The sequence below is a fragment of the Anopheles stephensi genome, chromosome 3 (assembly GCF_013141755.1).
Source record: "Anopheles stephensi strain Indian chromosome 3, UCI_ANSTEP_V1.0, whole genome shotgun sequence".
Classification (NCBI taxonomy): Eukaryota; Metazoa; Arthropoda; class Insecta; order Diptera; family Culicidae; genus Anopheles; species Anopheles stephensi.
The window spans coordinates 5,636,671-5,659,570 of NC_050203.1; the positions used below are offsets into that span (position 1 = coordinate 5,636,671).

The window sequence follows — 22,900 nt, forward strand, 5'->3', positions numbered from 1 at the left end:
CGGTGAACGGTTTTTTTCGTAATAATATATTTTGCTTCCAGCCTGTGCATACACAACTCCCTACTAACAGCAGCTAATGACTAATGTGAACCGTTCACCACGCTCTAACCTTGCCCTGGGTAGCGTCGGTCAGTATCCATGTGTTGCGGTCATGCTTCTTCATCGACATCTGCTTGTGGCGCGGATGGGTTTTGCAAATTACGTACAGCCGCTCCTGCCGCATCACGAAGTAGCAATCTTTGCAGCGGCGCTTTAGCCGACCCTTCACTTTAAACCCGCTGACCAAGTTTAGCAATGGCACGAGGCGCACCTGCAGGAAGTGCGGATTGCTTACCGCTTGCGGGTTGCATTGGTTGGTGAGTGGGGATGGTTTGGCTGGATGTGATAGCGAGTGGAAATGCGAAACCCCGGTCGTTGTTGGTCGGATCGCTGCCGCTAGCTCGCTGGAACGTGCGAGCGATAAGGTGCAAGCCGATCGTAGCCGGGTGAGTAACGTTCCCCACATGGTACGGTGGAAGCGCAAAACACTAAAATGTTGAATATTCAATGTAACTTCAAAGGTAAAGGTTTTTTAAAAGTATTTTTCCCCCAAAAACTTACCTTTTCACGCTGCAAAGGATGTAAACAAACTGAAGTGCGTTATGTCATGAACCGGGCACAGTGGTAGGCCAGCGGCTATCAAAAATCGTTCCTTTTTATAAAAAATCGTTAAACTTTATGTTAAATTGGTATTCAATTTCATTGTATTTTTTACACCTTACTACCTTTTACATTAATAAATAAAATGTTCAATATAAAACCGGTTATGCACATCTACATACGAAACTATAGGCCGTATGGGAAGATGCAAGGGTAAAGGAAATATGCCATAAATAAACTAGCGTAAATATATAAGAAAAAGGAACGAAACAGAAAATAACATACGCACGACCACTTAGGCAATAAAGAAAAGGTCCTACGCAAAGATCAACAAAGTAATACTTGACCGCACTATCAGTACGAGAGGAAAAGGCATAAGGACCAAGAACACAGGCAATAAGCAAGCGTGTACAGGATGCGCCTGGAACTGAAAAAGGGACGATGGGCGATCGCGCTTGCCAGGGTCATAAAAAAAAGGGATGGCCCACGCGATCATACGGTCCGGAAACAGATATGCGACCGACGCTTCAAGGCTCGGGATACGCCCGACACTGTAGGTTTATGTTGATTCATATGGTTCTATCTCTTTCGTACCTTTCCCTTTCATTCCAACGACCGAATCTTCGCGATTGTTTACAGCTTATGAGATGAGAGTTTCGTTAATAAACTTCACTTGCATTCTAAACCTCAATCAGTATAGTCCAGTCTCGGGAGCTTTCATTCTAAGGTTTTGGCCACCGTATTCGCAAACAGTCCAATTCGAACGAATTTGGGAAGCGAACGTCCGCAACAAGCGTACGTGAAGTAAGAAGATATACTACTGATTAATCCAGGAAGAAACCTTTACTCCGATCCAGCTTGGATTGACCAGTTTTCGTGGGAAGTGAATCCCTCGGCGAAATCATATTCGTTGGCACGGCAGTTGCACATTTGTGTTTTCAAAATTAAATTGCTCACTTGCCATCGGCATGACCGTACGAGCTTCCACTATTCAAACTGACAGTTGCAACAAACGGCGCTTTGTATTCCATTCTCAAAACAAGACCCGGCATGAGCGAACGGAGCCTTTTGTGTCTTCCGTTTCCCATGAAATTTAGACGCAAAATTCATTCCGCGACGACCATCAACCACATCCGAGTGCGTGCGTTCGAGGGGAAATAATTGCCAAAAACATGGATTCGAAGAGCAAAGACCCAAATAAAAGGTAAGTGCACGTTGCTGGTGGAATGTTGTAAAAAGTGCAAGCGTAAACAGTTTTGGCGCAATTGTTCTTTTATTGCAGCGACAGCTTCGTCTGGTTTCTGTCACGATGTTTTCACGGCGATCACAAAACCATACCGATACGGGAGAGTTGTCTAACCTTGGGCCGAGGCGATGGCGTGGGGTACCAGTTTTGCCCAAAGAAATATCATTACCTATCACGGAATCACTGCACGGTACAGATTATCGACGGAAAACCCACCATAACCGACTGTAATGTATGTAGGGGCGAATGTTTTTTTCTTCTTATTTTTATTAGCAGCTTTTTCGATTACATTGTTCGTTTTCTTTCCTCCCCCCCCCCCCCCCCCACACACAGTCAGCCCGAGGCACATTCGTGAACAGCAAACGGCTGGACAAGTTTTCTCCCGGACGAATCGAGCTGAATGAAGGCGACCATGTTGGCATCGGACATAAGAATGATGAAATTCAACAGTATTTCAAATTTCACGAGAACATACTGAAGTATCGGGTGTGTCGCAGGATTAGCGACGACGAAGCAATCATCATTTCCGACGAGGAAGGAGAAACAAGCAGCGCTTACGAACGTTCGCTCGAGGATATTCGTTCGAGCAAAGCTTCAAACCCATCACCTCCGGATCCATGCGAGAACATCATCGAAAGCATCAAGCCAAAGGTAGCGGTGTCACCGGTGCCGGGACCTTCCGGTTTGAGGGTGTCTACGGGCGTGTCGGCACCGATGGATTTGTTGAAAAATTCGAGCTTCGAGGATGAGTACGACATGTGTGTCGGTCGATTAAATACCTCAATGGGGTACGAGTCGGACACCGAGCCGACCTCGCCGGGCCACAACAAAAGTGACGTTATCGTCCTGTCGGACGACGATGAGTATGTCGATCTGCAGCACACGCAATCGGTGCTGGATGAGATTAAGAAAGAGATGGAAAATATTCAAGCAGACGCCTCATCCACCACCAACATCATCGATGACGCCAATAACAATCAGTGGGCATTGAAGCTGAAGCCGGATATCGATGCGACGCAGCGTTATAAGAAAAAATCCAAAGAACAGTCCAAAAAAACGAACGATGGCATTAAGAAGGACAAAGAATCCTCTAGGAAGGAAAAAGATTCCACTAGGAAGGAAAGTAGTGATCGGCACCGCAAGCGCCACAAATCTTCCGACCATTCTCCAGCAGAGAAGAAAAAGGCGAAGCGGCGTGACAGCACGGAAGGAAAGCAACCGCACGATGTTCCGTTGAAGATTTCGTTGAAGCGTAGCTCCAAGGATTGGGTAATAGCGAACGAAAAGAGTGACGAACCAAAGCAGCAGGTACGCATGTCAGTCGATACAGTCCCCCCACCAAACGAGCCACCGGTGGACGGTGAGAAGAAGCGTACGGTTTGCGAATCGGTGAAGGGTGATGGGAAAATACTAATACCAGAGCAGCCAAGGGTCGTGCGAAACCGACGTCATTCGGTTGCCGATTGGAATGTGCTCGGTCCGCGAAAGCCCAACGGAACGATCGAAATAACGCCGCCGGAACACCATCAACCGACAAAGAACGGTTCCACGCACCGGACTGGACCGCTTTGGCTGAATAGTTCCAACATTCCCGATCCGAAGCCTTCCGCAGAAACGTCTACACATGGAGCGCATAGCAAAACTAGCAAAACGCTCGCCCTAAAACGACGCAGTTCCATTTCCACGCGGGAGGAAATGCAAGCAATGATTCATAAGAAAATTAAACCGCGCTATTCCGGTATGGTTAACACGTCTCCCAACACTAACCCGAACCCACTACATGCGCTGTCATTTACTTAAACTATTTTCCCTCCTCCCCTTTCTTTTCCAGTTTCGGACCCAATCTTTGACTTCCAGCAAATACCAGCAGTAAGTAAGGAGCAGAAGGAGCAGCGGAAGAGCAGGTTGATGGAGGTCACTATGAACAAGAGAAACCGCGAACAATCGGAACCACCGAAGGATGACGCATCCGTGAAGAAGACCGGCACCACCAAACCAAAGGTCAAGTTTACACCCAACAATCGGGGAACGTTCCTTACTGCTCCCATCCCACCACCACCATCACGTGCCACCACATCGCGTCCATCGTCCGTGGACGAAAGCATCGTGTGTACGCAATCGACCGCCCTCGACCTGCTGCCGGGCGTAAACCTGCCGGCAGAGGAGGAAGTGGTTGATATGCGGCCAAAGAAGCTTACCTTCGAGGGTGTTGCGCGCGTCAGCAACGTTGATCGGCAGGCACCGGAAGGCAGTGCACCGGGCAAGATATCTGCCCGGCGACATTCCTTGCTGCTGGACCATTCGATGTTTTTAAAGCCAACAACAGTGCCACAATCGGCCATCGGCAAACCCTCTCCGGCGGTCAATTCAAAGAGTTCGGACAGTTCCAAAAATGCCAAAGCCAAACCACCACCCGAAAGAGCCGTCTGTTCGAACAATAGCAATCCCACCGCGAGTGCCAACAAACCGAACGGTTTCTATGCTCCCCGCATAACGGTAGCGTCCGAAGGGGAGACGGTGGTTAAAAAGCGCCCGCTGAAGAGCATTCTAAAGTCGTACGATAGCACGCCTACCGCGAAGAGCGCAAACACCGCCCGTAAAACGGTGACCATCATGGAGACTTTAAACAAAACGCGGCTGATCGACAGATACATTCAAGGATCTAGCTGTACAAATGAAAATGTCTCGCCAGTGTACATTCAGGAGCAGGCGCGCGCGTACGAGCACAAGCTGATAGTGGAAATACTTCGATGGTCCACGGAGCTGATGATGCGCCAGCAGCAGTCGGAGTGTGGAAGCAATTTGCCATTCGCCGCCGACGACACGATACCGCCAAAGTTGGAAAGCTACGACAAGTATGAGACATTCAAGAGCGTACACGCACCGTTTCTGAAACGCGAGCTGTGGAAGGAGATATGCGACAATGCGCGGGAAATGGCATTCTTCCTAGTGCCAAACACCCTGAACTGCCAGGAGCGTGAGGATGTGTGTGAGCTGCAGTGTGAAGGTTAGTATCGTAGACGCTTAAGGTTACCTTCACAGCTAATGCTTATCTATCCGTCCGTTTCAGTGCCCCTGAACGCTATCGAACAGCTGCACTGTCCGGCATTCGATTTCGGTGTAGTCGAGTACAGCATCTCACCGCACCAAAGGGTCAGCTCGTTTTTCTATCTGCAGAAGCAGGAACGGATAACGTGGCCCGGTAACGGTGGCGAAGGTAACATCAACGGCTCACACACCCCGGAACCAGCCATCAAATACATCCTGGTCGTATCGAAAGAAGAGCTGCAACGGTTAAAGCATGGGAGAAATTTTGTCCTACGTCCTATCACAAGAATTTACCTGTACTTACGGCGATGGCGAGCACTCTGCACCGTGCAATACTCGCAGCTGCTGGAAAACATTCTTTCGCCCTCGCTTAACGTGCAGAACGTTCTGACGATCGCGGATAAGCTCCAGCAAAACCCGAACCCGTTCACCAATGTCGAGAAGCACCTGGAACCGGGCGCGCTCAATCCGTGCCAGATGCGTGTCGTATCGTCGGTGCTGGGCGAGTGTCGCTTTGACGATTTGGCTACCATCTCCATCATACAGGGACCGCCGGGTACGGGCAAATCGCGTGTCATCAGCCACCTGGTGCTGGAGCTGATGCGGGTGGCACGCGCCGACAGTACCCGGATGAAGGTGCTCGTCTGTGCAGCTTCGAATACAGCGGTGGACGTGATCGTTAAAAAGATCTTGCTGCTGAAGAAACGATCAGCACAAACGAACGCTTTAAAGCTGGTACGAACGGGAGCAAAGAATAAAGTCGACCCTTCCTGTCTGCCGGTGTTCATCGATAAGCTGGTTCAGGACAGAGTGAATCCACCGAATGCGCAGCGGAGCAAAACTGATGCCGAGCCGAAGAAACGGGAGGTAAAGTTTGAGGCAGGAAACGGATCGATTTACAATTTGCCCATTAATGTGCGCTCTTCTTAACCTTCTTCCACCTTCTGCCACAGAAACGGGGGACACGGGACGAGATTATGGCTCGCATTAAGATCATCAGCGAGGCCGACATCGTGTGTACGACGCTCGGAAGCTGCTCGATGCTGTCGTCGTACTGTGACAAGCTTAAGTTTAACGTCTGCCTGGTGGACGAGGCTACACAGTGTACCGAACTGTGTACACTGCTTCCGCTGCAGTACAAAGTCTCCAAGCTGGTGATGGTGGGTGACATCAATCAGCTGCCGGCCACCGTACTGGATCAGCAAAGCGCTGAAGCTGGGTTCCGCAAATCGCTTTTCGCCCGGCTCTACCAATCGTACGTCGATGGTAACAAGACGAAAGAGCTGAAGGTGCTGAACACACAGTACCGAATGCATCCGGAGATATGTCACTGGCCAAATGGCTACTTTTACCACAACCAGCTCAAGAGTGCCCCGTGCACCGAGGCCAACCGTAAGGACATTCCGCTCAAACCGTACATGGTGATAAGTCTCAGCTACGACCAGGAACTAACGCAGGCACAGTACGAGATTTATAATACAGATGAAATTCGGTTCGTGGTGGGGCTTATGAAGCAGATGGTGCGGCGCTGTGATAAGCATGCGTCATTCGCGATCATAACACCGTACTCGCGGCACAAGGAAGAGCTGATCAAAACGCTGCGCCTCGCGAAGCTGGACCGTGTGGAGGCGCATTCGATCGATTCGGTACAGGGTAAAGAGTTCGATGTGGTTGTCATATCGTTGGCACGGTCGAACGGGGCCGGTTTCCTGGATCAGCCGGAGCGCATCAATGTGGCGCTCACACGTGCTCGACAGAGTCTGGTTCTGTGTGGGAATTTCAACAGTTTGAAGGTAAGCTATCGGCTATGGTATACATTAGGATGGTCTGTTAACGGGAGAGTGGTTTGGTTCGCATTTCTTCCCCCCCCTAACAGTACAAACCCGTCTGGTCATCGTTGTTGGCGGATGCACAAAAGCGAAAGGTGTACTACGAGCTGGAAGATCATGACGCGCATGTACATGGAGAGCAGATGGTGGAAAGCATCATGCAACGGTTGCGCAAGAGCTGAACCTGTTAGGCTCGGAATGGGGGTTTAAGTCAGAGATTGTTTGGTTTGTTTGTTAAGAATAGTTAGGCAGCACGGGACAGGTAAAAGGGTAAATTGCCTTACAAATTGAATTTAGTATTTATAGTTCAGTAAAGTTCCAATTGCGTAAGTTGAATCTCTAGAAACAGACGATAGATAACAGGAAGTGCCTTAAAAGATCTGATCGAGGAATTTGCTTACGAATTGTTTTTGGTTTGCGTTTTAGTTTGTTGAGTTTAATAGAAGCGCCAAACACACAGGCTTTCGAGATTTGAATGCAGTATTGTTTTCGTGTCGGCCTGTTCCGGTCACGAAATGCTACAATGTAAGAAACACACAGTACGGGAAAGCGCCATCAACTTTACGAGGTAGATTAATGTTACCGAGCAGTTGCAAATGTGTGTATCGTGAGCGCTAGGAATGATGAATGGATGAATAAAACAAAACGCCAGTTTTTCCTCACTTAACTCGCCTGGTGAGAGAGAGGGAGAGAGCGCGCGTAAAATAGTATTGGTGAGAAGAAAAACAATAGCGGTGGAAAACACCTGCAGCGTACGCTTATCAAACGCTCTCGCAGGACATATGCAGCTTCTATGTGTGAGGAAAACCCGTGCGTGAGCGAGAGAGACAGAGGCATAGTGAGCTATAGTGAGAATGAGAGTTTACCACACGGTGAGAGCGATCGTGCAGTAGTGAGCTTGAGAGATAGAATGAGCAAGAGAGATAGGTAAATGCGGTGCCTGCTGCTGCTGCTAAGCGGTCAGGTCGTGTTCGTCGAGCAGCAGCCTGTTCAGTCGAGAATTGTTGTCGTTCGTGACGGGCAGAACAGTGAGTAACGTGCGTTCGTTCGGCTCGCACTTACGGTCTTACTTTTTTCTTTTTCTCTAAAAGTCTAAAATCTCTACATCCGTGCCAACCCCCGTTACCCCCCATTTTCACGGTGCCCTCCGTGCATAGGTTCGCCCACAATACGGGTCGGGTTTTCGTGTGGGAAAGAAACTGGTGCGCGTACAATACGGCAGATTGTGTCCCGAAACAAAGCGCTAAAATATGGTGCATTAGTGGTCGCCTGAAGACGGGGGCTGCGGCCAAGGCCTAGACCAGATAGGTGCGTGCCGCGAGTGATCTTGGTGTATTCGAATTCAGGGCTTAAAGAATTAGCAAATGTGATAAGATGTGATCGGCGGCACTGGTGGCGCATCGCGGAGTTGTGCAAGTTGAAACCGAAACGCTTAAGCCTTTTTATCGTAGCAGGCGTTGCCCTCGGTAGGCTCCTCGTGTCCGGAATACGCAAAGTGAGGTGAAAATTGTCGAAACCGCTCACCGTCGCAAAGGTGAGCTGGTCAAGTCCGTGCTGTTGCATCTACGTAGCGTGCCCGCGCAAGCAGCAGTCAGGGGGAAAAGTGTGGATAAATGTGAAGAAAAGCCATTTTCAAACCAGTTCCTTCGAATGGGCGAAAGATGTCACCGGGTAGTGGAAGTCATTTTGCACGGGATCCGTAACAATCGAGAAGTCGTTTTGTTCCGAGCCGGAATGCTGAGCCTGAAATCGAGCGAGTGATTTATGGTTCCTTTGGAAATCGGCAAATGGAAAAAAAGTAAGTTAGCGAAAGATGTGAATACCAAGCTACAACTCTTGTCGGAAGCAAAGGATGGTTTGCGTTTATTAGTATTGTGTATGTGAGCGGGTTAATGCAAGTTCCATGACGATCTGTACGACAGGTGTATTACTGATTACTGAGGACAGATTATGTTTAATGCTTTATTCGTAAGTGCCAAAGTTTTAATCTTAATTTTACATACATAAAAAAATCATGACTTACTTTATAAGTACTTGACTTGGAATGGAGTTGTTGTCTCTGGCCATGGCCTACTAGATTCCGAACATATCGTTTTAAACACCAAAACGGATGGTATAAAGTAAGAAAATATTAAAATTTGTTTTTTAGCGTATTCAGATCGAAAAAAGTCCATTCGTATCAGAAGTTCTTTTACTTGGAAACATTCCAACAACCAAATTCCATAGTTTACAGTCGTTTTTATCGAGCAATTAAATTTACTTAAAAATACTTTCCCAAAGCCTACCAAAACTGGAAGGAAAAGTGCCCGCGAGATTTTCTTGCGTACGTACAAGAGAATCCGAGTGCCGTACGGAGTAAAAAAAATAAAAACGTGTTCAGAATCCCGAGAAGGAAGAGCACGTAAGGCTGGCCGCAAGAGAGGAAAATTGGTGGAGAGAGTGAGAAAAGGAGACGTTCCCAGAGCAGGCAACTGAGCGAGAGAGAAAAAGAGTGTGTGTGTGTGTGCATCGGGAGCAACAAAAAAAATAATGGAAAAATTAATGAGCGTTTCCCGGGTTGTGCGTGTGTTGGTGATGTACAATAAGTGTACCCGACGAAGAAGAAAAAAAGGATGAAAAGGTTTTCCAGCCCCACAACTCTTAAATGAGCTGTCTTTAACCTGATGAATTCACAACACCACCAGGTGCCAGGTTATAAAGGCAGAAGTTGCTCGGATGGTGTAAGGAAACAAGGAGGGACACGACAAAATGAGCAGTGAGATTAATTTAAGCTGAGACGGATTTTTGTCTTACTTTACTTAGCATTCAACAAAACCAAAAAAAAATTACGAAGCAAAGCGCAAGTTTATGCGTAAAAGTCACATTCAAAGCAATCTGAAATGGCAGCTAAACAACTTAGTGACCCCGAGCACCGTAGTTGCGCTTAATGAAGGTATCACGAAATAATGTATTTTCACCTTCGTCCTCGACGTGCCAGTTAAGCTTTATCCGGCAGAGGGATTTTCAAGAGCTAGCTTCCTTCCCCAGCAGAAAACCTCTTGCTCATGATTTACACGGCCGGAAGCCTGTTTTTGCTGGTGGTTCGTAAATTTATCTGCGCTCATCAATCTCTCCATGCTCGTGATTAATATCCGCCCAAGTGTCCTCCACCTTCTCCACAAAGGCTGGTACACCACAACAAACAGCAACGAAGCACAAAATGTTAGTTGAATATGCGATGTACACCGTTGAGAGCAAATGGTAGTGCAGCTTGAATATAGCGAAACCACAGGAAGATAGCAGTAGTGTTGTTTCATGTCTGGTATATTGGATGAAACTTCAGGAGATGTGTTTTTTTATCAAAGGACTTGTAAATTGTCTATATTGAAGCTCGTTAAGCAAGAATTCTTTAGAGTAGGATTACCTAAAGTGAGGGTGGTGCAATCGAAAATAGCAATCCTCAATAAGTAGATAAAATGCTGACAGATTCGAGGTCTTTAGTATTCAATTTTTACCTCAATTTGTCATCCACTAACTTCCCGAAGTAATGCTCGACACTCCTCTTCAATAGCCCGTTTAGCGCTTGCTTTCCATACACAGCCTATGCTAATCGAACCCGAACCACCTCGGTCCACCTGCCGTGCCAATGCCGCAGCTATATCCCCAGGTGGAAAAATCCACCAACGGGTGGAAAATCCAGCACACAAAATGGTACCATTTTGCGTAAAATTGCCACTTTTCCTCGGCTCGGCTTTCATCAGTGACGTCAAACGCCACGGGGATTCTGCTGAGCAGTGAGCGCTTTGCGATAGCGAGACTAGGATGGGAAAGCGAAACAGAGGAGGGAGCGATGTACTGTCACGCCGAGGGATACCTTGGCTTGTTTGACCAAACTGGTGACTACTCGCAAAGTTTCTTGGAAGGAAGGGCTCTCTGTGTACCGAGCGCACTGCCGGGCACCGTTGACCGTTGTCTGATCGCCACGGGGATAGTTTGGTACTCGTGAGCACAAGGAAGTAAAAGGCTTCAGGACGACCCCGACTCCCGAGAGCTCTGCACTGCATCGTCGTCGTCGTCAATGTAAAGGATGTCAGCATGACGTGTGCGGTAGGTCCTCCTGCTTGTGCCTGTTTGAGAACGACTCGCCCCAACTCCTTGCCAGCATCCAGCTTCTGGCAGGCGAGCAGCAAAACAACCCAAGCAAACATAAGAAAACAAGCGCCCTAAAAGGAGAACACTGTACAAATATCGACCTGGAGATGGTTTGGATATTTTTCATCCTTAGGTCACCGTACGGGAATTGTTGTCGTTCCTCCCTGTTCTTTTTCTTTTGTAAGGACGAATCGCTTTTGATCATGCATTCCTTCTTTGTGCCAATGTGCTCGATTGTGGTGCCAACATAAAAATTAAAACCTCCCCAAAAACCCCACCCAGCAGTCCCGGAGTCCAGCCGGGGACGGGAAGCGAGTGAACCGTTTCGCCAGGACACAAACACACTACGAAACGGTTGTGTGCAGCATTCGGTGGTTGCGCAGTTTGGTGTGACGGCCATGCTGTTTTATTGTTTTTCTTTCCATCGAAATGATGCTGATTGCTTACCGCGCGAGAACCTGCTCTGCCTGCCCGACCTATTTTGCATATCGTGCTGCTGCAACTCTCGGAGGTACAGGGCTTTTTTTGCAACGCAGTGGCAGTAGCAGCAGCAGACAAAGGACAGCCAAAAACCTTGTGTGTGTGTGTGGTTTGGGGAAAAATGGATACAATAATTTACATATCGCCCGATTTCTGCGTTAAACCCTTGCCAAAGACGCTCCGATCCGGTCTATCATGGTCTAAATGGTGGAAAGTGCAATTCTTTGGCAGAATGTCTTAGAATTCAAATGAAAATGGCCCAGTGTGACGTTCGCGCTGGCTTTTACACGCTGCTGCATGTGCATGCGCTTCGTGGTTGGGCTGTCCTCTTGCATGGGGTCTAAGCGTTTCGCTGGAGGTAAAAGTTGGCAACGGTTCGGAGCATGGATGTTACCTCCAATGGACAAAACCAAACTCCCAAAGGGGGTTTTTTATTAATATTTACGAAAGCACTCTTAACCGACAAAAAGATTGAAAAAAGAGAGGCAGAGTTTTTGCATGGTGGTTGAGTTTTAAAATTTACTGAAGGCAAACCGCATACCGTCGGATTCGGAAAACGAAGTGGTCGAACCTTTATGGCCATTGCTATGCGGCAATAAATAGCAGTTTTATTTGCACAATCGATAACGCTGGTCGGTATGCTGTCGTAAAGTAATATTTATGAATTATACTAGCTTTATGGCATTTTACAATGTCTTCCAATACTTGGTTTCAGTTTGTTGACCTGCTCTGTTCTTATTATCTATCACTTAAGTCAAGCACCCTTAAGAAGATTGTATCAGAAGCAAAAAAAAAAAAAAAGGCTAAAGAAGATTGCTAGCTGCTGCCCCCTAAATTTTATTGCCAATTACGTTCGAATTTTCTGTCCTTTAATTTATTGATTTGCGAGTCTTAGGAAAATGTAGTTCTCCCCGGGAGGAAATCAACTGGTAAGAAGATTAAACGCCAGAACGATAAAACAAAACGCAGTTTCGCCGGAGTGTTGCTGGGCCCGCTGACGACAGTCACATTTCACGCCAGCAGTTTCACTGAACGATGAAAAACAACAAAGCATAATGAGCATTTTCCTTTTTCCTTTTAAACGGCCGGCTTATCCTGGAGTCGGCCGAAACAACAGACCACGAACATGATGAAACAATTTTTCGCATGAAACAAGATCGGAGAGATGTTCCAGTAACCGTGCCCATCCCCTTGTTTCGCTTGTCTTTTCCCCCCGTGGATTCAGTGGTGGTGGTGTTTTCCTGCTTGTTGTTTTTGTTGTTGCCGTCTTCGGAAAACGCGGAAAACTCTCCTCCCTTCTACGTCACGTTTCTCACCGATCGAAATTCGTTTATGATAACGCCGCGGACTCGTAAACCGAGCTCCAGGAACATTGTCGTCTTTGGGACAATAAAACGCGCGGGAAGCTATAAAACGGAAGGAAAACACGGCCCGGTTTTTCACGGTGCGAACGTTGTGTGCCACTCACACCGAGTGTCCGCTGGGAATGAGAGGACTCGGGACGAGAATTCCCTACCCGGGAGAAAAAAAGGACTCACTGTGGGTGGTGTGTTGTGGGTAGAACTTTTTGGTGGAGTTAGTGTTTCGCTTAGAGCATGTTGGTCCTGGTTTCGCTTACCTATTAACCTGCGATCAATTAAAAGTTGGTCTCCTGCAAGCGAAACATTTAACGGACGACAGACGTGAGTGACATACTCAACTCAGAGCAGTAAAGTGAATTTTCATTTAAATTCCACTAAATCAAGCTCAATTTCCCGGGCTTTCCTTGGTGGCGTGGGGACACGCAAAATGGGTGCCTTCCTTTAAGGATCTTAACCCCAGTCAAGGTGAAGTAGCCCGCGTGCTAAAGGTCTACACTCGAGTGAAAATTATTCATTATCGTGCAACTCCGGCCGGAGGTGACATCGTGTCTGAGCCGGCACAGTTCCCTGCATTACGTCAGACATTGCGAGCGTGTGCGTGACATGGTGCGGCACCATTAATTCGTTTTTCACTTCCACCCAGTTCGATTTTGATTACCACCTCTGCTTCTTCTTCTACGGCCCCCGCGAACCCCCGGGCACGATCGATGGAGAGGAATCGATAAGAAGGCTAGCGAACGATCGAAGCCGGATCGAACGCACGTGGTTCGCTGTTCGGTGCCAAACTGCCAACCAAGCTCTTGTTGAGGCAGAGGCAGATTGGGTTGTCATTTCGCGTTTGACGTCGCCGCGTACCACGTTTTTCCAATAAACGGCGTCGAAATGAGCCTGGGAACCTCCATGCAACAAAAAGGTGAACAGAATTTATCGCTTAACTCGCAAAATAGTAGAATCAGATTTTCCAAATTTTCCGGTTTATTAAAAGAGAGAGTAAGAGAGAGAGAGAGAGAGAGAGCGAGAGAAAAAGGATTATAAACAGCAAAATGAGAAAGGTCGCAGTGACGGGAGGCCATTCCGAGACAAGTCAACGGCAGAAGGCACGCGTATGTCGTAAATGCCGAAATTTCCCATTTTCCACCAATCAATCGCACCTCGCCAGACGAATGAGGTGTGGAGGACGGTGGAGCTAGCTCGGTTCTTTGTTCGGTTCCGAGCTTTCAAGCCGGCATTTCTGCGGCTGTGGTTCTATGGCGGCTCTTGCTATAGTTTCTACCTATCGGAGGCCATTTTGTATACGATCTTTCGCATCGTGTATCGAATGGAGCCCCGCACAGTGTGGCTACACGGTGGGGGTAAATAATAAAATGGGGAAAAACATGGATTACAAACACACACAAACACGTTGGTGAGCGACCGTATCTAGATTCCATTTTGGTGATTAAACCGGGGCTACAATCGGAAAGACAGTACCGTTGAAGGGGTCACACGAAACCAACGCCATCGGTGAAGCTATCCGCCAGGGAAAATGGGAAAGTTCAGTGACCGGAAAATCGATTAGGGTATGTTGTTGCGGCTACCGAGGATACGATCATGTTGCGAAACGGGGTTCGGGAAAACCCTCAACCTCCAGGCCTTTTTTTTCTACCACCCGACGTTCCCTCATACGAGTAGCGAGCGGTGTTTGGTTTAGAATTGATGGGGTGTTACAAATACCGAACCCTGTGAGTACAAGCACACGGCCATTACACAGTGGAGTCCTGGGCGAGGTCATAAGCTCAGGCTTAAATTGAATAAAGATTTCTACACTCCATTCGGTGCGGCTGGTTTGACAATGCAATCAGCGTGCTGGGGACGTGCTGACATAATTGACAAGAATGGTAATTATGCTTACCGAGAGCGGAAGAGGCCCCGGTACGACATGTACACAGGATCGGATTTCCACCTAGGACTTCACTTTGCGCAAACTAATAGACTTTCCAATTTGTCGCTTTGTGTCCCCGAACGACTTTGTATATTTATTCATTGTGTTGTTTTCGCTGTCTGTCCTTACAATGTAACTCACTTACCGACTGGTTCTAGCGCAGTATTGGAAGCTCACAGTTAAAGCCTTTCACTGTACGCATCGTTCTGCTTCTTGCGTCCCAAAGTTCGATTGGCTGCATGGTTTGCTACCCCTTTCTTTGTGTTGGTGCTCGAAAATAGATTGTTTTCCCTGGTAAAAGACATTCCCAACCGGGACGTAAAAGAAGTCCCTGCTGCCATCGTCGTTGTTTTGCGGGCATTCCAATATTTCCATACGCGCTCTTCTTCTGCTATCGAAAAATGTGCCCTACGGCATGGTGCCGTGACCAGGATTGCTCCATTACAGTGGCTGTAATTTGAAAAGTTTCACTTGTTTACTTTCGGGACTTTGTGCCGAGTGAGTACGCTCCTTCCGAGGGCGGGCTGTGAGGTGAAGAGAACCGTGTGGAACTGCTAGGCGTTTCTAGGTTCGGCAATTGTTGTGAAAGGACTGGTACGCGTCATCGAAGTTTCAGGACATACACGCATGCTCGTTATCGCATTTCATTACAAGACGCACGCCGGATGTGTGGGTATAAGATAATAAACGGCTCCACGTTGTCGATCTAGCTCCTTTTTCTGTTCTTCCTTCTTGGAACAAACCTCGGATCGGTCCAAAAACAACGCCGTCACTACACGGGGAAGGTGTCAAATACGCGTAGGCCCCAAGTCTTCGCGGTGTTTCAGGATGATAAGCACTCAAACATAGCGGGAAAGCGCCGTGGCCCAGGTCTAACCTAGGGATAATCTGCTTTGCAAATGTAAACCGATACGAACGACCGCCACTAATTACGAAGTTGGTGGAGTTGTTTTGGCGCACGGCAAGCCGAATGGCATACCGGCACGCATACGTTGTGACCGCGCGTGTCCCGTGGTTGGAACGGAATCGGACCACTCGCCGCCATTGCCAAGCGTTGTGTCGGTGTGCCATCGCAAATGGCACATGGTGTGTGGGATGCGAGGAAGGGAAAATTGTAATTTCACGCTCGAACAATTAGCATTCTACTTCCACGCCTTTCGTTACCGAGGGCCGTGTACATAACCACAAAACGGACCTCGGTCGGTTGGAATCGATACGCCGCTTGTTGTGGTAAGGAAACGATGAGAGAGAGAGAGAGGCCTTTACAATAGATTCGTTTTCTGTTCCATCGTTCCGGTCGAAATAGGCTGGGTTCTGGGTGACATTTGCGTCCGGAGTAGATAATTGTTGCGTTGCCTAAACTGCTCCGCTATGGATGTGTCTTGTGGTGGACATGGTAGAGTAAGTACAAGAATTACAATATTGAAAACACGCAGGGAACGACACTGTATGCGAGTGGAGAAGAAGTTTTAGTTACAGCTCGGTTATTGAAACAACACATTTAAACATTTATAATTAAAATAAAAGCACATAAAGATCTCCGTTGTACCAGACCACAGTTGTCCGAATTCATCGCCAACGAATTCCTCCGACTAGGTCCTCTGTACTCTGAGTACTGGAGCTGGAGTTAATGTTGTCTGCAAGTGTTGTGTGCAAAGGACAAATAAGAGGGGAAAATTTGCGTTTCCACTCACTCATTATAGTTAATAAAGCTACTGCCGAACGACTGTCTAATGTCACTACTTTCCAGCCCTTGCTGAAGATATGCGATGACACTCCGATACGTTTCTTATTAATATTCATTTGAACTCACTATTTCGATTGCTCTCAATTGTCAAAATGTCCTCCATTACGTCAACACCTAGCGCGATTTGGCCCATTTATCATACCGGAACTGATGAAGTACGATTATCAGGCCAGTACGAGGGCTTTTCATCGGTAGAAAATCTTCCGCTAGAATCGGAATAAATCGTTGAACCTTATCTTACGGTTTTGAATCTCTACATGCTGACTAACATATTTTCTCTTCTCTGATTCTATCTTCACAGAGCTGCAGGATACATCGGGTGGTGTGTGGCTTCAAACAGTAGAACTCTACTCCACTAGGTCAAAAATAGTTCTCTTCATCGAAGAGCCATCGAATTAAGACAAAAAGAGTGACAATATTATTTTCCCCGGCCAAAGGCATGTCCCGATGGGAACATTAAATTATGATATTGTGTCTTCGATTTGCGATATGACATCCAGGAGGGGAAAAAAATCGTGAAAACTTCATCATCATCATCAGATTGTGTGCCAAAGGGTGCGGTAGCTTTTGGCACTTTTAGCCTGATTGTCTTCGGAAAACATCGCCGATCAACTATCAGAACTCGGATATCCTCAGAACGATTGTGGGGTGTGGCAAATTGATGGAACGTTTTTTAAAGGCAAACGTGTTTTCGGGTTAAGAAATATGTTAAATTGTTGATTGGATTTCAATCGTCTGGATAAAATGTTGTAGATTCTCGCTCGCGGTATACTTCTGTTCTTAAGCAAAAGCCAACCTCAACTTGCGCTTGTAAACAGGTGAATTATGTTCGTAGAGAGAGAGAGAGCGAGAGAGAGATGGTCAGTGAGCGAAAGCGAGTACAGTGAAGTGTTTCGGGTACGCAAGTTTCGTGTGTTGCGTTGTGTGTGTAGATGAGTGTGCTGTTAAATTATCCATTAGATAAAGTGATATAGAGCGGCCTAGAGCGGCTTCTTCCTTTACTCAATTTGTGTTTTACCCACCCTACGTTCGGTTCCTCATTTTCCTTCCATTTGTTTTTCTTTCTCACTCGCCTCGTAGTGTAACCGTGTGGCGCCGGGTCCTTTTTGTTCACGACCGGGTGGGGCTTTTCCTTTATCGTCGTCCCGAATGAGCGCGGCGGCCAGTGTTTGCAGCAGTGTTTCCGGCGACGTTTGATAGGAGATTGATTAAATGGTGCATTAGCATAATACCTTTTGTGTAAGTGTGCCCCTCACCAGTGTGTACGGGTGTGTGAGTGAGTGTGTGCGTGTTTAAGTGTTTGTGTTGGTGTGCACTAGCGAGTGTATGGTGATGTGGTGATAGCACGAGGGAGGTTGTAAAACGCGGGAAGGGAGAAGCTGCTCCAACCTTCCCACAGCGCGCCAGCTAAGCGCGCTACTGCGAGTGATAATGTCAGGGTTAGGTTTAATGGTGGAAATTGTAAGCCAAAGAAAAAACCGAGAAAATGTGCGAAAAGTTTGTAACGGATAGAGAAGCGAATTTATCATCTATCAAAGAAGTGTATAGCGCGCCGTGTGTGTGACTGTCGACGCTGTCGTTGTCCAGATCGCTGAGGAACCGGAGAATAAAGAAATGTAAGTATCCAATAATTTATTTTCGGTGTTGGAGTGAGAGAGAGGAGTTTAACTTCTTTTTTTTGTGCTCAACCTCTTAAAACCTCCGTGGATCTTGGAACTATTAAAGCCAAGAATAGCAAATGAACTCCGCTTGAATAAATCACACTCGAATATCGTCAAATCGTACGTAAAAAGACACGGTCCCATCGAGATTCGAACTAAATCCGGGGTGTGATGCGGGATGCTGTCCATTCGTGCCCTTACCAACAGTGCCATTTGTCCTTTCTCGAATTCTCCCGCTCACGAGCAAACAAATAAGCAACACACACACACGTGGTTCAGGAAACGTGATTACATTTTAAAAATAAATGAGAACAAATCGACTGTTAAATGAGGATGCGCTTATTGCATTATTTAACTATTAATCGATGCTGGTGACAATGCTGGTCATCAGCACCACCGACCGACACACAAGCTGCTCATGATGGTTACTCATCCAATAATCATGACCGAAACCGAGTTGGCCGAGTACCTCGGCAACCGGTGGTATTTGCCCTGATGCTGGCAGAACACGAGGAGATCATTGGTGAAATCCCCTTGTCCAGAAATGTATTGTAAACCGGTTTATCCGAGGATGATTTAATCATGTCGCGGATCGGTGACATTGCACACTTTTTTAATCCCTACATCCATCACATGAAGTAGGTGAGCTGAGTGTACAATCTCTAGGATAAGGCGTTGAACTAGTATTCAAACTGTGTGCATCATAGAAGAGCACGTTCTTTTCACAGAGTCACATCGTGTGAATTTTATAAAAGAAAAATCGAACTTATCTTCCAGGGAAGCCTTTTTTTCTCCTCCAACGAATATATCGCTTCAATATATTTTTATTTTGGTACGTACTTACCATAACACTTTTAAATTAGATAGAACTCTTCTTTTGCGACCCTACAATGTACATGTCCCTCGGTGTAGTTTCGTTCCGGGCAGTTCCAGTTACTAGGTCATAAAGTTGGTCGTATCGTAGTTTCGCTGCGAACGAAACGAGGTGGAAACCGAAAGGAAACCATAACCATTGCCCAGGCTCAACACACACTCACACTCGCAGCACGTTGGGTGACCACAAAACGGTCCCATTGGGAGGTGAAGTGATAATACCACCAGGCTTCCCTTCCAACACCGTTGAGGGTATGAACTTTAGCTTCTTCCAAGGCACTCCTTGGGCAGCGGATCCTTTAAGCCGTCACTTCCACTATGCTTCCCTGGGTCGTATGTTTTATTGGCCGCGTCAAGAACGTGTGGTGGGCACAACCGAAAACGCTTTACGCTAGAGCAAGAATGCAAGTGAGACAACCTTACTGCATCCATTCCCCGACGCGGAATACACCTCGGAGATTTTGGGCGGAAGCATTGGCAGCAAATGTAACCTTGCTCAGCCTCTTCCATCCGTCCAAGATGCGATTTCGTCGTTCAGCGTACCAGCGTCAGGAAGAAAACGGGACGAAACCAACCGGGAATGATGTACGACATCCGCATTTACTTTCGGAACTTTTGTCCTTGTTGGTTGGTGTCCCTTTTTCTCGGTTACTTCGCTGGCTCGGTGCTCTGTCAAACTGATGCAATCCTTTAATATAATCCTTGCTAGTGAAGTAGCAGTAGTAGTATGGAAGCGATGCCCACCAAAAACCCGGAAAGGATATCACTCACCAAGGCTTTTCCGGTTGCCAACGCGCGCTGTTGTGCCGGCTTTTATTACACACCGCACGATGGAGCACTCGGCATTACAGCAGCAAGAAATGCAGATATTGTGTGGCTGTGTCTGTTCGGAAATGACTCGATTCTTGGTGGCTAAATAAATCCATAAAGCAAGTGCCAGCAAAGCTCCGAGTATGTATATCGGTACAGAAAGGTTGTGAAATAAAGTCTAGAGCGGATTATTTCTTCTTGGCAGACGCTCACTCACACACGCCCTGCTGGAGCTCTATTGCTTTACGGCTGGTGCGTTCGAATGACGGTGCCGAGCCGGTAGTAGCAGTAACGCAGCCGTGTATGGAGCACTTTTTGGCATAGAATATGATGTTGAACTTCATGGCGATATTTCATATTTTTTCCGTTTTGCGATAGGGGAAAAACTATCAATTTTGGAACGATTCACATGCAACGCTTTTTTGTATGCCGATCTCTCACTCGGTTTATGCATTTTGGCACCACTTAATTCTATTCTTTGGGTGGTTTAGTTTAGGAATATTGAGCAGCAAATGAATTTAAATAAATTTTAAAGGTTAATGAAACTCGCACCACGAAGCGACCCCAGTAAACAGTTCCTATTTATGTGTGTCCTCTACGCTATTTGGTTACGCTATCCGGATTAGTGGCGAAATTATGGTAGATCGTCTCTCTCTCTCTCTCTTTCTCGTTGCGGTTGGTTCGTTGTGCTGGTCCTCGTAAAAAGCTCATGAAGCGCTTTTCTCACATCCTAAATGGTTGGTACGCGGGCACCAACCAAACAGTGGAGCAAACTCCACTTAATCCACTCGGAAAATGAAATGCAATGTACTGGTGTATTTAATTCTTTGCACCAAAAAACCTTCACCCCCATGCTTGTGTGTCTATTGGGCTGGGTGTTCAGCTGGGCGAAACGAGCTAGTTTTAGTTTAGTAGCCCCCCTTTGTTCCGTCCGTCCTGCCTCTGTGTGGTCGTCGCACACTTCATCATTAGGTCGAATAAAATAATCTCCCTCCAGCAAAGGCTTGCGGAAAAGGAGTTGCGAGTTTTATCGTGCAACCGAACGAGCGAACTAGTCGAAAGGAAAATGAGCAAAACGAACTTTGTGGAAATGATGAGGAAAATCTACACAGAATGACGAACGGCACGAAGCGCCAGAACCGGAAGAATAAAACTCATCTTCAGCCAGCCAGTCCGAGTTGTGATTCGTTCCTTTTTCATTTTTACATCTGTCTTTATGTTTCAATTGTCTTCTTTCGCTTGCGTTGGTTGGTTTGCTTGTTGCGGGCCAGACTTTCGGTGCCCTTTTGGAGGAGACTTCTCGTAGCAGGAAAACTCTGCCTGTCAGGAGTTTCCTCTACTGCTGGAGGGCAAGTCTATGCCCAGAAGAAGAAGAAAAAAAAAACGAACCACGAGATAGATAATTATCTCCACGGTGCCCACTTGCCCGTGCCCGTGCTACATCCCACAAAGTCGGCGTAATTTTCACTTTCATGCTGCTTGCCACTCCGGTTGGCGTTGGGATGTACAGACCGTTCCGCCTGCTGATGGGCGCAATTTGAAACATAATCCCCACTGGTGTGCCTTTCTGTGATGCTTTCTGATGCTTCCGGCTGCTAGTTTCCCGTGACCGAAAGAACGGGACTATGGAGCAGCACAACCCATCCAATTGTACCCAGTTTTGTTTCCTCCCGACATGCCATGGGTGATGGATTTTCAAGAGCTAAAACGCGGGACTCGTACCCGCGTTTCGCTTCGTAAATTTGCGCACTTTTCTCGTTCTCCACTTCCGGGCACTTGGTTCGGGAAACTTTTTGGGCGTTTTTTATGTGTGTGTGTGTGGTTCTTTGAAGAATGCCAGGACCAGGAGCGAGGCAGCGAAAACCTTTACATTTCCTGCAGGAATAGCTGACTGTGGGGGGGATGGATTCTTTTGGTGCATTTTTAATACGGGCATCCTTCGGGAGGCTGGTGACTTGTGACGAAATGAGTTTTTCATCACGCTTCATGGTGAGCCAACCCCAAAACGGAGTTGCACAATGAAGCAAGCTGAAGCTGGTGATACTGCCGAATGGTATTATTGTTAAAAGTTGTGAATCTTGAACAGCCGATCCGGGGAAAAACCCCAGTACATTTGAAGTCCCAGGACCCTATGACATTATGCATCCCGAACAGGTCACGAGGCGACGATGTGAAAGGATTTCAGCACAATTAGCCCGAAACTTGTATCCCCCAGGCAACTCCATCACGGAAGAGCACGGTGGATGTTTTATGCGCGTCCGGTAAGCCGACTTTATCGTCGGCACAATTAAAGTTATGGCAGAGTGGACTTTGGGTGATTTATGAAATTTGTTCCCAGTTTGCCCGGGCGTGAGTTGTGGCGCGCGAGAGATGTGAGATTCCTCGGGACGTTAGCCAGGGTAGCGAAGAGGGGTTGTACGCTTCTCGCCCTACCGAGATAGTATGGCGCTGATAAAGAAGCATTATTACAGTGCCCTCGGTGTCGGTGGATTCCTGTACCCTGTCCTTGTCCGGCGAAGGGATTATACCCCCAAAAAAAAAAGGTGGCCGAGACCTTCCATACGCAGCACTTGTTGTGTAAGTCCGGGAGCAGTATGATTTCATATACATATTTCAACCGCAAACCTTACGGTGCGAGTGTGGTTTGTGTCTGTGGCCTGCCCGTCGAGCGTGTGTCCTTGCTTTGTGGTTTGCGTTTGCTCCCTCCTTGGAGGATTCCGAGCTCGCATTTCCCAGCTGTGATCGGATCGATAGAAACAGGGTGCGGTAATAAATTTCCGAGATTGCAATCGATGAATCCACCACCACCACCATCAGCGAGACCTCTCCGTGGTTCGAACTATCTGTGCTGGGTTGGGCAGTGTATTAAGCGTTCTTATTAATAGCCAACCACTGAAGGAGGTTTTGCGCCCTCTGCATTATCTCCTTGGAGGTGTACCGTACCCATGATGTTACCGTCCGACCAGGCCGACGCATGCCAACGTAACGCATCACTGGCTGGAAAGGAGTTCAAAGCGCACCTAAAAATAGCCCGGAACTCATTCTGGCCGTGCTACTTATCAGGTGGTGGCAAACAGTTGGAGGACCGATTCGAGCCACTACTTATTGAAGTAAGCATTAGGGAAATGAATGGTTTCTATTTTTGCAGTAAAGT

General features: G+C 47.3%; 3 protein-coding genes across 7 annotated transcripts in view; 2 read left to right on the plus strand and 1 right to left on the minus strand.

Annotated features, from left to right (window-relative positions):
• Positions 1–3: 3 nt before the first annotated feature.
• On the minus strand, positions 4–708 carry LOC118510393. Its single transcript, XM_036052149.1, has 2 exons — positions 601–708; positions 4–527 (listed from the first exon to the last, which is right to left on the minus strand). The coding sequence occupies exon 2, from the start codon at positions 503–505 to the stop codon at positions 95–97; it is 411 nt and encodes a 136-aa protein (XP_035908042.1). The 5' UTR covers positions 506–527; positions 601–708; the 3' UTR covers positions 4–94.
• A 611-nt stretch (positions 709–1,319) lies between these two features.
• Positions 1,320–8,792, plus strand: LOC118510332. Its single transcript, XM_036051990.1, has 7 exons — positions 1,320–1,843; positions 1,922–2,117; positions 2,219–3,623; positions 3,717–4,892; positions 4,956–5,800; positions 5,887–6,726; positions 6,810–8,792. The coding sequence occupies exons 1-7, from the start codon at positions 1,812–1,814 to the stop codon at positions 6,942–6,944; spliced, it is 4,629 nt and encodes a 1,542-aa protein (XP_035907883.1). The 5' UTR covers positions 1,320–1,811; the 3' UTR covers positions 6,945–8,792.
• The window catches only part of LOC118510336 (potassium voltage-gated channel protein Shab), an 88,674-nt gene continuing 74,202 nt past the window's right edge, over positions 8,429–22,900 (plus strand). For all 5 annotated transcript variants that reach the window (XR_004905998.1, XM_036051994.1, XM_036051996.1 and 2 more), the window contains exons 1-2: positions 8,429–8,560; positions 16,704–18,018. The gene's annotated coding sequence lies outside the window, so the exon portion shown is untranslated. The remainder of the gene's footprint in view (positions 8,561–16,703; positions 18,019–22,900) is intronic.